A 16,997-nucleotide genomic window follows, 5' to 3' on the forward strand; every position below is an offset into this window, starting at 1 on the left:
GTCCTGCCATCCAGCCTGTCTTGCGGTCCTGGGGCCCTGCGCAGTGCTGGGCGGTGGCGGGAAGGGCGTGGGGGAGCCTAGCCCGCTGTCCTCCCCTGGTTGCCGCTGTCAGAGCCTGGGTGGCCTCGCGGAGTGCGCCCCCCACCCCGCCTGTGCTCGCTCCCAGGGTGTCTTCCTCAGACGAGGACAGATTGACAGGGATGGCCGAGGGTGATTTCAGTGGCTGTGGCCGCTGCTAAAAGGGAGGTCCTGGTCAGCTCCCTTCAGTGGCGGATCTGAAAGGACCTGCTTGGCTTCTGGGGCCCACGTGGCGATTTCTCCTGAATCTGTTGGCGGGGGAGCTGCTTCAGTTTTCAGAATTGCCTGGGACTTAGATATTCTCAAAGTAAAGGTTCTTTGATGTCTTTGTAGTTAAAAGCCAGCTAATGGCTGTGGACACTGTGCCCTGTCTGAGTGGGCGCCCTGAGCCTCGGTGTTCTGGGCAGACTCTCAGGTAGAATAGGCCGTCCAGTGGGGGGCTTGCTCACTTTCTCTATGGCTCTCTCCCCAGTTCACTATGCCAGGCCTGTGATCGTCCTGGGCCCAATGAAGGACAGAATCAACGATGACCTGATCTCAGAGTTCCCGCATAAATTTGGATCCTGTGTGCCACGTAAGAGCCCAGGAAGGCATGGGTCTGGGAGATTGGTGCTCTGCAATTTGTTGCTCTGATGTGTGCCCTGGGAGCAGGATGCTCTAATACCTAGAAGAGGTCAGGAAGCAGTAGACCCCCCCTAAGCTGATGGGGTTAGGAGGACTGTGAGGTCAGAGCGGCCTGCTCACGCCCTTGGAGAGACGTTTGAGTGCTGATGGTCAGGAATGATAGGACCAGTGGGAGCCCAGGCCAGGTGCGGGCTGCTGTAGCACCTTGGTTCAGGAAACCCCAGCTGTGTGGTCCAGTTGAAGCTAACGTAAATAGCCCCTTGTGTGAGACCTGAGATTAGAAAAGTAGGCAAAACAGACTTCTTTCCATCTGCCTTCCCCGCTCATTTAGCTGTTGGAACGGCCTCAGCACCCAGGCCAGAGAGGAGCCTGTTGCCCTTTGGCTTGGGGCAGGAGTCATCGTCCTTGGGCTGCACAGTGTTTCCATTCTTCCTCCAGATACGACCCGGCCGCGCCGTGAGAATGAGGTGGACGGCCAGGACTACCACTTTGTGGTATCGCGAGAACAGATGGAGAAGGACATCCAGGACAACAAGTTCATTGAGGCAGGCCAGTTCAACGACAATCTCTATGGGACCAGCATCCAGTCGGTGCGGGCAGTCGCTGAGAGGGTAAGGACAGCAGACGGCCCTGCTGAATAGATCACGCTCAGAGGGAACACAGACATGTTCCTGCCGGAGTTCCGGCAGGATCTTCGTCCTCCCAGGCCCACCGGGTGGCACTGCTGACCAAAGCCATGCCTGCCTTGCATGTCTCTTCCATGCAGCTCACCCCAGAGTGTCACTTGCCTGAATATGGAAACCCCTGTAGACACGGCCATTTCTGGGTAGTAGGAGCATCTCTGGGTTCGTTCCCACGGGGATGTTGGGGTTGCCACTGGGTAGGTGCTTAGGTTGACAGGGAGCGAATGGGCTGATGCGAGTTGTTTCTTTTCCAGGGCAAGCACTGCATCTTGGACGTTTCAGGCAATGCAATCAAGAGACTGCAGCAATCACAACTTTACCCCATTGCTGTTTTCATCAAGCCCAAGTCCATTGAAGCTCTTATGTAAGTGTATGCTGAGACTCCCGCCCGAGGCGAGGCGAGGGCTGGGGAAAGGACCAGAAGGCGAAGTGATTGGCTGGGCTGCTGGGTGCTGCTGCGGAGACATGGGGTCTGTGCCCAGCCCAGGGCCCGGGGCTCCCACTGTGAGCACCCCGCACATGTTCCTGGGGCGCTGTTAGCCAGGGAACATTTGAGCAGACATGGAGCCCTGGGCCGTGCTGCTCTCAAAGGGCCACTGAGCAGATTTTCAAGGAGCTAGGGAGCCGTTTCTGTTGCTTGGCACTCAGACTCTGCCTCAGCACTACTTTTCTTTTTTTGTGTGTGGCAGGGAAATGAACCGACGGCAGACGTACGAGCAAGCAAACAAGATCTTTGACAAAGCCATGAAACTGGAGCAGGAATTCGGAGAGTACTTCACAGGTGAGAACCACAGCTGTCCAGGCCGTGCCACGTGGGCCCAGCTGACAGCTGCCCCAGAAGGGTCCCCACAAGGTTGGGACACCTTTCACGGAGTTTGTGGGCGCCTCTGAGGTCGTGTCTGTCTGGAGTGGTGTGCTCATGCCGCCTCAGATCATTCTATTCTTTCTGTCCCCATGTGCGTGCTCCAGGACAGGCTCCCTCTGTTACTGTATCCGCCCCCACTTCCAATACTTGGCCTCACATGTGCTAGGTGCTGGGCAAATGTTTGTGTTCAGGATGACTCCTTGGTGTGTGTACGTGTGCCACAGAGGTCATCTCCTCAGAGGTTGGCAGCATGTCTGTGTGGTGCACAGTTGACATGGATGTGCAGGTTGGTACAGGGTCAGCTCTGGCTGGGGTGCCCCTGGGTGAACTGGGACAGCATCCATAACTGTCTTCTTACTCCTTCGGTTTGGGAGCCCCCTTTACTGTGAACGTCTGTGTCCTTGTGCGTGGGGCTGACCTCTGAAAGAGAGCAGATGTGACGGCCCCAGGAGCACTGGCTCTTGCCAGAAATGGTGACTTCCAGCTCCTTCTCTGGATAACCAGGATTTCCTCAGTAATCTGGTTCTGGCTGCTTGAGAAGTGTCAGCTGCTGGCCTCCCTGTGGCCAAGGGCAACATGTGCTGCAAGGTCTGGCATCTAATGGGTGTTCACTAAAAGTTTTGTGAGCAACACATTTTCCTATTCATTGCTACTTAGCATCACTGTCTCAGCACATTGACGTCAAGCCCCGGGCTCGGAGCGCCTGCCAGTTCCCGTGCTGCCACAGTGCACAGGCAGCTGGGGACCCGGTCCCTGCAGGCGTGCACGCCGCATGCCGGGCCGAGCTGTAGGCTGCTTGGGATGGGCCGCAGTGCTGGGCTGTGGGGGGTGCTGTGGACTTCAGTAATAATTCTCTTTTCCTCTTCACTTTAGCCATTGTACAGGGTGACTCACTGGAAGAGATTTATAACAAGATAAAGCAAATCATTGAGGACCAGTCTGGGCACTACATTTGGGTCCCGTCGCCTGAGAAACTCTGAAGAAGCCCTGCCACCCTTTCTCTTGTGAACAGAAGAAATCAAGCCCCTCTTCCCTCCTCCCTCTTCATTCCTATCCCTACGGGGAGAACAAATGACTACTGTTCTTGTCCCCTTTTTTAGATGTCAGAAAAATTGAGTTTTCTAGTCCTGTTCTGTTTTTTAATATTTTCGTTTTGTTTGCATTGATTTCGGGGGGATGATGCCATCTCACTCATCATGTGACTGTGCCCGTTCCTGCATGGACCTTTCCCAAGCGCCAGCACAGGTGCAAACCCATCAGAGTCATTGTTTTCATGAAACTCAAACGGAAGCGAAGAGAGGAGGACTGACGGAAGGATCGAGTCTGGCCAGCGGCACGGCTTCGGAGCGAGCTCAGTGCGCCACGTGAGGGGCACCCTGCGCAGCTCCGCCTATCTCTGCTGCTGTCACGCGGCCTTGGTCGGTGCGAAGTCACAGCGACAGAAAGTATCTTATTTATATACAGATATATATATATGTAATTTAAAATATATAGAAATTATTATATATATATATATTATACACTCTCATATAATATATATATATATATATATCACACCTTTGGACTAGAAAATCTATGGAGACTTCATCAATGGTACTGTGTTCCTAGAGAAATGCTTTAATTTTCATATTGCAATCAGATGGCATCTTATATTCCCACCTGGTTGGGGAGGGACTGAAAGTGGTAGTGAGTGAGCGCTCAGTTGCTTTCTGGAGAGCCGGAGGGGCTGCCAGGGGCCTCTGGGAAGGGACACAGGGGGCCGGCAGGCAAGGCAATGGCCACCAGGCAATGGCCACCCTCGCTGCGGCCAGAGAGCGGGAATGGCGAGCGATGCTCTGTGTTAAATTGCCCGTTGTTTTATGCCACCTGATGTGTCTGCATGAGAGATTTCCTTTTTGTTCATTTTTAAGCTGCTGTTAAACCAAAATCATGTTGTGCTACTGTATCAGCCTTTTCATTATTCCAAATTTTACTTTTACTATTTAAGTGAATGTGTAGAATCCAGTTGGACAGTGTTCTAAAGGCTCGTGATGTCGATTTGCTGGGCCTCGTGGTGGAGTCGGTGAACCGGACTGGGCCTCCGAGTCCGCAGGAGGGGCAGGGGGCTGGTGAGACCTGGAGACTGGGTCTGGGCTCTGCACTGCATCTGGCCCTTCCCTCACCTGCCTGGGCCGCACTGGGCTCAGCTGAGGCCCCTCCACAGCGCCTAGCAACATGGACAGGAGTCACCTGCCTTCCAGTTCTGTGCTGGGACAGTGGGACAGCACTGTGCTTGGCCTGCCATGTACCAAGAAGTTTGATTTTTTTTTTGCACCTGTTTCATATGCCTCAGCCTGGCCCCCATTACAGCAGGCAGCTTAGTGCTCCTTCGAGGAGGACAGAGACTTCTGCGCTGTTGGGTCGGCTGTGGACCGGAGACTGACATGCCAGTGAGATGTGAACCCTGCGGCCCCTTTCCACAGTCTGACAGCGGTGACTGTGGTCAGGGAGTGTGTCTTTGACCACAAATGCAGGCAACACGCGTGGCTTAGGCCCCACTCCACTGTGGTCCTTGAAGCCACCGTGCCTCTGTCACCTCCACACTGGAGGCATGACATGGGAGAAGACTGTGTAGATGTCCTTGGCCCCTTAGGTTTGAGTCTGTTGTTTCCTAGGCCAGAGTGTAATGAGAAGTATGAGTGACACCATGTTGAAGACACTTGGAGTGCTCCCAGCCAAATTTAGGAAATTGGTGACAGTTCTCCTAGCAGCAGAACGAGGGTAACTGTGAAGAGCGGGGCCCAGACAGGGTGAAGGAAGGGCCGCAGCTCTAGGCAGGCCATGCACTGGGTTGAAGGCATAGCGGGGAAACGAGATGGCCAGTTTTGACTGGAGAGGAGGGGAGCAGGGAGCATTGCTTTCTCGGCTGTTAAGTGATAGAAGTGTGAACAATGCTCAACCCTTGACCCCTCCCAGGGAAGAAAAGCAAAGATTCAAAGTAAGCATGACACTTGTTGGTTTACCAGTGTTCCTTCCAAGGAGACATATATTTTTTAATAAATGATAGTTGCAATGAACTGTGGCTCAGCGACCTTCTTGAAGTCATTGGGAAGGGAGGGGTGGGTCACTGACGGGGGGAAAAAGTCTCAAACCTTTGGGGGCCAAAAGCTTCTCTACTTAGTGATCAGTAACTGACTGAGTCAGGTGTTCCTCCGGATGGTTCTGGACCCCTGTGGTCATGGTGGGTCCTCTGTGAAAGTTACATTATCAGCCTTCCACCCCAGACCCCAAAACGGTACTTCAGATAGCATCACCCAGGTCTGGGAATGGGACCCCCACATCCTTGGTAGCAAAATGCTAACCTTTTCCCCAAAGGTGCACAGGATGGGAAAAGCGTACTGCCTCAGAGAGGTTTGTTAGAGAAAGTACAGGCCAGGTTAGGGCAGAGAACTGGGCAATATACCAGCATGTGGTGCAGAGTGGCAGTCATCCGTACAGGTCTCCGAACAGAGGAGTGCTTAGATCATGTGTTTGTGACACAGTCGACGTCACTGCAGCTGGTGGGGCGAAGCCTGAGGAAGTACTGTCTTGAGGTCAGGAGCGATGCTGACTGAATGAGTGTACCTGACGTGTGTGGGCTGACCGCACTGAGGATGAGCCTTACCAGTTTGGTGTCTTACAGTTTGCAGGATGTGTCCTTCCATACGTTCTCATTGGCTGAAAGCAACCTAACAAGAGGGGAGCCCCCAAAGTGCTCTGTGGGGTCCATGGGAATCCTGTTCCTACGTGCAAAGGGGAGAAAGAGCAGGCCTGTAGCTACACTGTGTTGATACTTCAAAGTGCTGTCCCTTCTTGAGGAGGTGCTGCTGAAGAAAATTCACCCCCAGCAACTTGGGACATTGAAGGGAGATAGCCCTGTCTGCCCCTGGGCTCTGCTGCAACCTGATGATGAAGCCCTGTCTCCACACGGGTTAGCTCTGGGGTCTCCCTGACTCTGCTGCTGATGGCACCTCATGGCCCCTCTGTCTCTGCATCTATAACAGACCTTCAATTACAGTGTTCGCGGGCTGATACTCATGACTACATAAAATATCTGTTCAGGTACAAATGACCAACTTAAGGTGAAAAAGTGCTTCTAGGAAGTAGCTAATGAGGCCTGACCTGTGGTGGCACAGGGGAAAGATGGTTGACCTGGGACACTGAGGTCGCCTATTCAAAACCCTGGGCTTACCTGGTCAAGGCACAAACGGGAATTAACTACGTACTATGGGTTGATGCTTCCTGCTCCTCCTCCTCTCTCTAAAAACCAATAAATAATCTAAAAAGAATAAAAAGAGCTAATCCCTGGCAGGCTGGCTCAGTGGTAGAGCATCAGCCCAGCGTGTGGAAGTCCTGGGTTTGATTCCCGGCCAGGGCACACAGAAGCGCCCATCTGCTTCTCCACCCCTCCCCCTCTCCTTCCTCTCTGTCTCTCTTCCCCTCCCACAGCCAAGGCTCCACTGGAGAAAAGTTGGCCCAGGTGCTGAGGACGGCTCCATGGCCTCCACCTCAGGTGCTAGAATGGCTCTGGTTGCAACAGAGCAACATCCCAGATGGGCAGAGCATCACCCCCTGGTGGGCATGCCAGGTGGATCCCTGTTGTGCACATGCAGGAGTCTATCTCTCTGCCTCCCTGCTTCTTACTTCAGAAAAATACATTAAAAAAAAGTAGCGCCTGACCAGGTGGTGGTGCAGTGGATAGAGCGTCGGACTGGGATGCGGAAGGAGCCAGATTCGAGACCCTGGGGTTGCCAGCTTGAGCGCGGGCTCATCTGGCTTGAGCAAAAAGCTCACTACCATGGACCCAAGGTCGCTGGCTCGAGCGGGGGGTTACTCAGTCTGCTGAAGGCCCATGGTCATGGCACATATGAGAAAGTAATCAATGAACAACTATGGTGTCGCAACGAAAAACTGATGATTGATGCTTCTCATCTCTCTCTGTTCCTGTCTGTCCCTGTCTATCCCTCTATCTGACTCTCTCTCCCTGTAAAAAAAAAAAAAAAATTTAAAAAAATAATTAAAAAAAAAGTAGCTAATGAAAGCAAAATCTTAACCACAAACAAGTGGAGAAGTTGTGCTTAAGGATGAACCTAATATGGGTGCAGAATGGTAGTGGGCCTGTGAAGAGGATATGGCGAGAAAGGGTGTGGTTGTGCTCGCTTCGGCAGCATAGACACAAAAAAGAACAGTACAGAGAAAATCAGCATGGCCCTTGTGCAAGGATGACACAAATTTGTGAAGCATTCCATATTTTTTCAATGCAATAAAAATTTTTTTAAAAGTTGTGGTTGAAAAGGGACACTGGGCTCCAGCAGAGGGGTTGGTACTGAAAGCAATGGAGCCCTTTCCTCAAGGACAGTGCTTGCCTGGTGCCAACACTAGAAGCCCAAGATGTCAGAAATCCTCATAGAAATGGGCCGAGTGGGTGTCCAGAGAGGCAGGAGCTCTGTCGAGAACCCCCGGCGAGCAGGCTGGGCTTAGGCGCACCAGCTGCCTGGCCAGCCTTCTTGCTGTTGGCGGTACTCGGTCAGGCTCTGTTTCCCCCCGTTTTCCCCTTAGGCCTTGTTCCCACTTAGGATTTAATGGCCTTGATACCATTAATCCTTTTATTCATTCAGTCAGTTCCTTGTCACCTCTCAGACATTTTATTATCATAACTAACTTTCTGAAGCTCAAAATCCACCTTCCTCGGAGACCTCATTCTTCCCCCATTGCTGCCCAGAGCTAGCAGAACTGGCCCCTGTGCAGCTCGCTTCCTACCCAGCAGATGCGGTGTGGGTCTCAAGCCCTGATCCCAGCAGGACTCCCCTGCAGAGCTGTGCCAGTGTCAGTGTGACACCCACTGGTAGCTTCCTAATTCAGCCGTATGAGCTACCTGCATGCCCTCCCCCTCCCGTCCACGGCACTCTAACCAGAAGTGTGTACAACACACTTTGAAAGACTAAAAGGGGATGGTCTGAGAAAGATTCAGACCTGCCTGTGCAAGAGGATCTTCTCACTGGCCCTCCTGTGTCCACAAGTTATCCTCCACATAGCGGACAGAATTCACGATCTAAAGTGCTCTCCCTTCACCTGACCAGGTGGTGGCGCAGTGGAGAGAGCATCAGCCTGAGACGCAGAGAACCCATGTTTGAAACCCCGAGGTCAACGGCTTGAGTGCAGGTTCATCCGGCTTGAGCGGAGACTCATCAGCTTGAGCGAGGGGTCACTGGCTTGAGCGTGGGATCATAGACATGACCCCATGGTCGCTTGTTTGAGCCCAAAGATCGCTGGCTTGAAGCCCAAGGTTGCTGGCTTGAGTAAGGGGTCACTGAGTCAGCTGGTGCCCCTGGTCAAGACACATATGAGAAAGCAATCACTGAACATTAGAAAGTGCCACACTACAAGTTGATGCTTCTCATCTCTCTCCCTTTCTGTCTCTCTGTCTCTCTCTCTGTCTGTCTCTCTCTCTCTCTCTCTCTCACACACACACACACACACACACACACAAAACCCACAGGGCCCTGGCCGGTTGGCTCACTGGTAGAGCGTCAGCATGGTATGCAGGAGTCCCGGATTCGATTCCCGGCCAGGGCACACAGGAGAAGCGCCCATCTGCTTCTCCACCCCTCCCCCTCTCCTTCCTCTCTGTCTCTCTCTTCCCCTCCTGCAGCCGAGGCTCCGTTGGAGCAAAGTTGGCCCGGGCGCTGGGGGTGGCTCTATGGCCTCTGCCTCAGGTGCTAGAATGGCTCTGGTTGCAACAGAGCATCGCCCCAGATGGGCAGAGCATCACCCCCTGGTGGGCATGTCGGGTGGATCCCAGTCGGGCGCATGTGGGAGTTTGTCTGACTGCCTCCCCATTTCCAACTTCAGAAAAGTACAAAAAAAAAAAAAAAAAAACCCACAAAAATCAGTGGATCAGCTTGGTGTGGTGGATGAGTGGAAGAGGGAAGTATTTATGTCCCTCCACTGACTCTAATCTTCTTGTTCAGGGTACTTGTGTTTTCACCTGCGTCCAAGCCTCTTGTTCCAGCTCAAATGTCATTTTCTATGATGTCACTGGTCATTCCGTTCCCTTTTGCACCACTCTAGCAGCTCATACTGACCTGTTCTTCCTTGCGTGGTAGCTATTTATCCACACAGTACCTCTTCAACTAGATTAAAAGCTCTACAAGGCTGGGACGGCATCCAGTGTCTTTATGTCCCTCAGAGCAAATACACGCCAGATGAATGACCTTTTCCTTTCTGGACTTCACGGTCTTAATATAAAGCATAAGGAAGTTGCACAGACGATGTTGAAGGCTTCTCCCATTCATGAGGATAAACTAGAATTGTCAAGGACATGTACTGTGCTGACCACCACCCAAGACAGTTCGTGCCTTTCACAAATTTTCAATTCACAAAAGCCAATAAACATTGATGCTAGTAGCATAGGAGGCTTAAATACAGCTGTCAGAGGACAGGGCACATGAGCACAGGAAGTTTACATGCAATGAAACATTTACATGCATCCTGGGGATGGGTTCAGTTAGGCAGAGGGGTAGAATTCTAGGACAACTTAGAAATGAAAGAAACTGTTGTCTGGCCTGTGGTGATGCAGTGGATAGAGCGTTGACCTGAAATGCCGATGGTGCTGGTTTGAAACCCCAGCCTTGCCCACATATGGGAAGCAACTAGTACGAGTTGATGTTTCCTGCTTCTTCACCCCTTTCTCTCTTTCTCTCTCTGTCTCTTTTAAAAAAATAGAAGAAGTTGAAATAAAGGGTACTGATTCTGAAAGCTTACAGTAGGACAAGGAAGGCGTGCTTGGGAAATACGGAGTGGACGTGCCAAATGTGCCACCAGCTGCCGCAGAAAGAGAGTTCAGGTGCCCTGTGTGGCAAATAGAAGTTGCCAGCAGGATGAATCTGAGGGCAGCAGGCCGCGGAAGAGCAGTGGCAGTGCGCACACCGACCGAGGGGTGCGCAGGCAGCTGGCCTGGCGCCCTGCAGGGGGCACACCAGCCTTCTCTCTCAGTCTGTGTTCCTTAAATGCAATGGAAGGTTTTCGACTTGCAACTTTTCTTGAGGAAGTAAAAACGTGGATGAAGTACCTCTCTGTTCTGGTTTATCAGAGATAAACCTAAGCAGGGTAAGGGGAAAGATGAAAAGAAAAGAAAAAAAAAAAAAAAAGACAAACTAAATCACGACATAAAGGTAAAGAGATCCTAAAAAGGTCAAAGTGGAGCCTGACCTGTGGTGGCGCAGTGGATAAAGCGTCAACCTGGAAATGCTGAAGTCGCCGGTTGGAAACCCTGGGCTTGCCTGGTCAAGGCACATATGGGAGTTGATGCTTCCTGCTCCTCCCCTCTTTCTCTCTCTCTCTCTTTCTCCTCTAAAATGAATAAATTTTAAAAATTAAAAAAAAAAAAAAACTAAACTAAACTAAAATAAAATAAAATAAAAAAAAAGGTCAAAGGGGAAAACGGGCTCCTGGGGTTGAATCGGCTCATTCTAGAAAAGGGATAGGAAACCATAGAGAAGGTAAAGGGGAATAAAACGCAGGGTCATGACTGTGATGAGGAGAAGAGTGGAAAACGAGACAAACGGGGGATGGTCCCACATGCCTGGAGCCACCGCTCAGGTGATCACTCTCCAAGCTTTGCGTGTGTTGACTCTTTTACACTTTCCTGCTAGAGAACTGTTGTCACAGATACTTTAGAAATGAAGAAACTGAGGTAAGTAGCTTAGCCACGCTGTACTGCTGAGTGGAAGAGCAAGGACTTTGACCCCAGGTGGCCTGGCTGCAGGGTGTGCGCCTTGATACTATGCTGCCTCCTCCAGCTCCCAGTCCCCCCCTCAGCATTTCTTTGCCGTCTGGCTCTGCGCTAAACTACTCCACTAAAACTGTGCTCTCAGAGGTCAGCGTGGCTTCCAAGTCCCCAGATTTTATACTTTCACAGACCTCAGACTCGTCAACCTCGCCGCCACACTTGACAGTGAAAAACATCTCCCCAGCCAGACAGGAACCTTTGCTCTGTCTCGGATGATCTCTCTGCAGTCATCCTCGTTTCAACATCACTGCTTTCCCCGCTGCTGCCCCTAGTCCAGCTCTTCATTACGTCCATTCACTCAACAAACAAACATCTTATTCTGTGTGTCAGCCCCTGGGGATGTACTAGTGAGCAAAACAGATTTCTGCCCCTATAGAGCCCACTGTTGCAGAGATAGTCAGCCATTAAACAGATAACTACACAAATAAATCTATATATACAAACTGATAAGTCCTGTGAATTAAAATGTGGAGCTTTAGAAAAGGGTGAAATATGGAAATTATAACAGCCTCCAAATTGATCTTTTCTCTGCACACTCCCTTCTCCAAGCCCGTTGACCTACGGTTGTCCAGAATAATGTTCCCGGAGTCTGCCTCTAATGTACCACTTCCCAGCTCATATTCCTCCAGTGCCTTAAGGAATGAAGTCCAAACTCCTTGGCCAGATATCTGAGCTCCTCTGTAATCCGGTTCCCACCAACCTTTCTCAGTTTCCCCCACTACTCCCCTTCAAGTACTCTATCTGCAAGTTAATGGGACCATTCACTGTTCCTGTCCACAAAGACTATGTGCCTCTGCCTTGCTGTTGTTATTATTATTTTTGGCCTAGAATACCCTTCCCCTGATCCCTTATGTCCAAATCCTATACTTCCTTAAAGTCCAGTTCAACCTTCTCCACGCAGCATCTCCTGATCCCCCTGCTTTGGAATTCATCACCCCCTCCACTTTTCTAACATTCATGCTCTGTGTTCAATATTGCAATCACTCTAATTCAATAAGTGTAAACCTAGCACCTTCCTTTATAAGACTGTAATCTCTTTGAGGGTAGAATCTGGGTCTAAATCCAGTTATTCATTGACTGAATGGACAGACGAATGAATGAATGAGCGAAGGAACAAACAGGTGCACGAATAGATGAATGTACGGTTGATGGCTTCCTGACTGACAATGCATAAGGGCCATCAGTCCGCAGAAGTAATATGAACGCTTCCTTTGATCCTGTATTTTCATTGCAGTTTAACAGAGAGTCATGTCAAACCAAACAAAAGCTGCCTATTTCTGCCTTTCTCTACCTCTTATACTAGCAGGTGTCCCTCGGCAGGGATGGGCTACCCTTCTGCCAGATATGCGAAATCATCTCCAAGGATATGAATTTGTGGGCAGAAATTTCAAGGACTCGGGGGACCAGGTGGTGTTTTCTTCTTATGAAAGAAAGCTGGTAATTTGGAATAGAAAATAATACATGGAAGATAAAATGGCTGCCTGTACAGATGAGACTTTTGAGTAGGACTTTTTTTTTTTGTTTGGACCATAGTTTTAAATATTGGATTGCCAGGCTCTTGGCTAGGGACCAAAGTTCTTTATGATAATTGGGGAAAATGTGTTTACCCAGAGCCTTGCTGATCTGATACAGAGAACTTTAAATTGAAAATGGAGGGGAAAGGGGGAAAGTGCCTTGATAATATTCTAAAACCAGTTACTATGGGTATAATCAGATAAGACAACAAGACCAGCAGAGAAAGACGTGCCCACTCAGCATCAGAAATAGAACTTTGGCTCAAGCTGTTTCCGCATCAATGCACAGCATATGCACTGGGTTGAACCATACGAAATTGCCAATACTCAACTGTTTTTAACCAAAGAAAACGGCAACTTCATTTTGTTCAACCTAATATTATGAAGTAAACTCAAAATCTTAGCTCAAGGTAATAAACATCAGCCAAAGGGATCATTAAAACTGGGAGGAATGAACCTCACCTGTGGTGGCACAGTGGATAAAGTGTTGAACTTGAACGCCGAGGTCACTGGTTCAAAACCCCGTGCTAGCCTGGTCAAGATATATATGGGAATTGATGTTTCCTGCTCCTCCCCCCTTCTCTCTCTCAAAACAAATAAAGAAAATTTTAAAAAAGAAAGCTTAAAAAAATCCTGGGAGGAATGAGACTTAGAACTAGAATCTGGCATCAGGAAAGGCACATTATGAAGAAGAAAGATGCTCTTGTGAACGAAGGCGACATTGTGCTATATGCATAGAAATCCCCAAACATGAAGACAGAGCCCTCTGCAGAGTTTTAGTGAAGTGAAAAGGAGAAAGAGACCTAACCTGTAGGGGCGCAGTGGATAAAACGATGACCTGGAATGCTAAAGTTGCCAGTTCGAAACCCTGGGCTTGCCTAATCATGGCACATATGGAAGTGCATGCTTCTTGCTCCTCCTTCCTTCTCCCTCTCTCCCTTCTCCCTTGTTGTCTGTCTAAAGTGAATAAATAAAATCTTTTAAAAAATCAATAAGTAAAAAGAAAAGAAAAGAAAAGGAGAAAGAAACAAGAGGAATAAAGTGTAATTACATCATACAGCACCCTCCACAAGAGGGGGACACGGAAGCTGTGTCCTGGTGCAGATAACACAAAACCAGCACAGGGAGGATCTAGCAGCAGTGAGGACTCTGTCCGGGTTGCTATCACTTTCATTTGCCTAAAAGAAAAACATTTAGAAATTCTTTACTTGTCTTGCTGACATTATTGCCTCTAAGAAAGTAAACAAGAGAAACTTTCTGTTCTCCATGACCCAATTCTGGCCAATAATGAAGAGCCGATTGGTGAAGTGGAAACTTGAAGAGCAATCGTATTAGCTCTGAGTTTCTGAGATCATGAGGCTGGACATAAGGGATTTTGCCCTAGAATTCAAGAAAGCAGACTTCAAATGGTTTAGCAAAAATGAACATAGCATGAGAGCAAAGAAAGAGTGGGGGTTGAATAAATCTAGCTTTATTTTTTATTTTTCAGTTAAAGTTGAAATTCACTATTATTTTGCGTTAGCTTTAGGTGGACAACATAGTGAGATAACCATGTACTTTACAAAGTGACCCCTCAGCATTTCCAGTGCCCCCGGCACCACACGTAGTTATTAGACTATCGACTGTACTCTGTATGCTGTACTTGTCATCCACATGACGATTTTGTAACTATCATTTTGTACTTCTTTTTGGGGGGGGGGTATTTTTCCGAAGTTAGAAGCAGAGAGGCAGACAGACTCCTGCATGCACCTGACTGGGATTCACCCGGCATGCCCACCAGGGGGCAATGCTCTGCCCATCTGGGGTGTTGCTCCTTTGCAGCTGGAGCCATTCTAGCTCCTGAGCACCTGGGCCAACTTTGCTCCAATGGAGCCTTGGCTGGGGGAGGGGAAGAGAGAGACGGAGAGGAAGGAGAGGGGGAAGCGTGGAGAAGCAGATGGGTGCTTCTACTGTGTGCCCTGGCCAGGAATTGAACCTGGGACTTCCACATGCTGGGCTGATGCTCTACCACTGGCCCACCAGCCAGGGCCTCACTCTTTGTATTTCTTAATCCCTTCATATCTAGCTTTAAACCATGGCTCTGACATTTGCCAGCTGAGTGACCTTGTTTAAGTTCCTTAAATTCTCTGAGCTTCGGTTTCCCACAGGACTGACAAAGGAGGGAGGGAGAAAGAAGAAGGGAAGGAAGGAACAATAGAATGACACCACCTACTTTCGGGGTTTGTTAAGACACTTAGATGAGACAGCACATGCAAATTGCTTAGCGCTTAGTAGGGATATATTAATTGTTAGTTTTCTTGCACTTTCTATTTGACTACTCTCCCCAAAGGATTGAAAGACTCAGAAACTAAATTCTGATCATTTAATCATGAGGTGTTTTAATGGAGAACTGAAAGGAAAGTTATCTAAAGGAATTGAGGATGAAGACACAGAGTTCTTTGATGAGGAGACATTAAGCAGGTGGGAAGAAGGGCAGTTAAGAACAGAAAACAGTACACAGAGCTGCTGCAACCCTAATCAGGAGGTCCTGGCTCCAGATGAGCTCATTCAACAAATAAGAAGAGATGCTGATTTCAGTTTTGTTTGCATCAAGAAGCAAATCAAAGAGGTCTTAAAGTCTGTATGTGGCAGATTTGTTTTAATCAAAATTTGTTTTCAAAACACATGTAAAAAGACTTCCAATGGTACTACGAGGCAGAAAATGGAAAATGAAAGGGTAATGTTGTCAGACAACAAAGATGGAGCAACATTGCTAGCCCCCCAGCTTGAGCCCAAGGTTGCTGGCTTGAGCAAGGGGTCACTCGGTCTGCTGTAGCCTTCTGGTCAAGGCACATATGAGAAAGCAATCAATGAGCAACTAAGGTACCACAACTACGAGGTGACTTCTCATCTCTCCCCCTTCCTGTCTGTCGTCCCTCTTTGTGTGTCTCTCACTAAGAACAAACAGCCTGACCAGGTGGTGGTGCAGTGGCTAGAGCATCAGACTGGGATGTGGAAGGACCCAGGTTCGAGACTCTGAGGTTGCCAGCTTGAGCATGAGCTCGTCTGGCTTGAGCAAAAAGCTCACTAGCTTGGACCCAAGGTCGCTGGCTTGAACAAGGGGTTACTCAGTCTGCTGAAGGCCCGCGGTCATGGCACATATGAGAAAGCAATCAATGAACAACTAAGGTGTCGCAACGAAAAACTGATGATTGATGCTTCTCATCTCTCTCCGTTCCTGTCTGTCTGTCCCTATCTATCCCTCTCTCTGTCCTTGTAAAAACAAGCAAACAAACAATAAAAAAAAACACAGAGAGATTGAGCAAATAAATGAATGTTTGAGGTTAATAGGATCAAAGTTTCCCAATGTTTGAAGAGAGTTGCAAATATGGAAAGGGAGAAAGGCTAGCATAAATCTTCTGGTATTAGATTGAAAATGGAGTGTCAGTAATAATCTTGGTCTGATATATGTGTATCTACACATATACCATGTATATGTACATACATGTATTTCCTACTTCTGTCCATTGAGAAGACCTAGAAACAACAGTACTCCAGAACAATGAGTACCATCTAACACCTAGATCTTAGGCACTAAATTACCATTCTCGATTAAAAAGATTCCAGTGCTGGGACGGGTAAAGCCAGTAGCCGCAGCCACCATCACAGCCGCCTGGCCCATGCAAGTTTGCATTTGATTCCGACAGATGGTAATGAAACAACGGAGCCAAGAACTGGTGGGCCATTAGCTTTAATCCTATTTTGCACCCGGCGGGCGAGAAATATACACAGTAGGAAAACACTTCCCTTTTCATTCAGGGCTCCCAAAGCCACTGACTCATCCGAGTTTCCTAGAATCAAAGGTTTCTACCTCACCAGCCTTATTCACCTCTATTCCCCCTCTCCTTCTCTCTGCATAAACTGGCTTCTCCTTCAGCACTCTGCCATCTTGGCTGCTTCTCCTCTGCAATGCTGATGTCAGGAACCGAGAGAGAGAGAGAGAGAGAGAGAGAGAGAGAGAGAGCGCGCACGCACCTAGTTTCCCTTATTTTATAGTGTAGAAATCAAAACCTTTAAGCCAGTATACAAACAAGGAAGTCTCTGATACAAAGTCACTTATCTGAGGCATAATGGGATTCGTCATGAGAGTGCGGCACCCCACATCATGCAATAGTCAAGGGTGTGGGGAAAAGTTCAGTGTTGAGAAGATCTTAGTATTAAAAGGGTGGGAAAGGCTTAGTCTTAAAACTAAGGCTTAGGCTATAAGGATCCTGCCTGCTTATGGCCTGTCCCCTACACCCAATGCAAACTATGAGCAAGCAAACATAAACATCATATTTGCAAACTTATTTGACCCACATTCCACCCCTTTTGCTCACTTACAACCTAAAGCACAGGTATTTCTGCACAAGGAAATTACGCATATTACACAAATTACAACATGA

The 16,997-nt window shown here is 48.9% G+C and overlaps 1 protein-coding gene and 1 pseudogene across 6 annotated transcripts in view; both read left to right on the forward strand.

The window, feature by feature from the left end:
* DLG3 (discs large MAGUK scaffold protein 3) overlaps nt 1-5,306 on the forward strand; it is a 61,244-nt gene extending 55,938 nt beyond the window's left edge. For all 6 annotated transcript variants that reach the window (XM_066248662.1, XM_066248663.1, XM_066248661.1 and 3 more), the window contains 5 exons: nt 551-652; nt 1,141-1,313; nt 1,640-1,749; nt 2,075-2,166; nt 3,124-5,306. In XM_066248662.1, the coding sequence (XP_066104759.1) occupies nt 551-652; nt 1,141-1,313; nt 1,640-1,749; nt 2,075-2,166; nt 3,124-3,230 (584 nt within the window). In that variant the 3' untranslated portion in view covers nt 3,231-5,306. The remainder of the gene's footprint in view (nt 1-550; nt 653-1,140; nt 1,314-1,639; nt 1,750-2,074; nt 2,167-3,123) is intronic.
* Nucleotides 5,307-7,422: 2,116 nt separating this feature from the next.
* LOC136317973 (U6 spliceosomal RNA) lies at nt 7,423-7,523 on the forward strand (annotated as a pseudogene).
* The last annotated feature ends 9,474 nt before the right edge of the window (nt 7,524-16,997 follow it).

Source organism: Saccopteryx bilineata, chromosome X (assembly GCF_036850765.1).
Source record: "Saccopteryx bilineata isolate mSacBil1 chromosome X, mSacBil1_pri_phased_curated, whole genome shotgun sequence".
Taxonomy (NCBI): Eukaryota; Metazoa; Chordata; class Mammalia; order Chiroptera; family Emballonuridae; genus Saccopteryx; species Saccopteryx bilineata.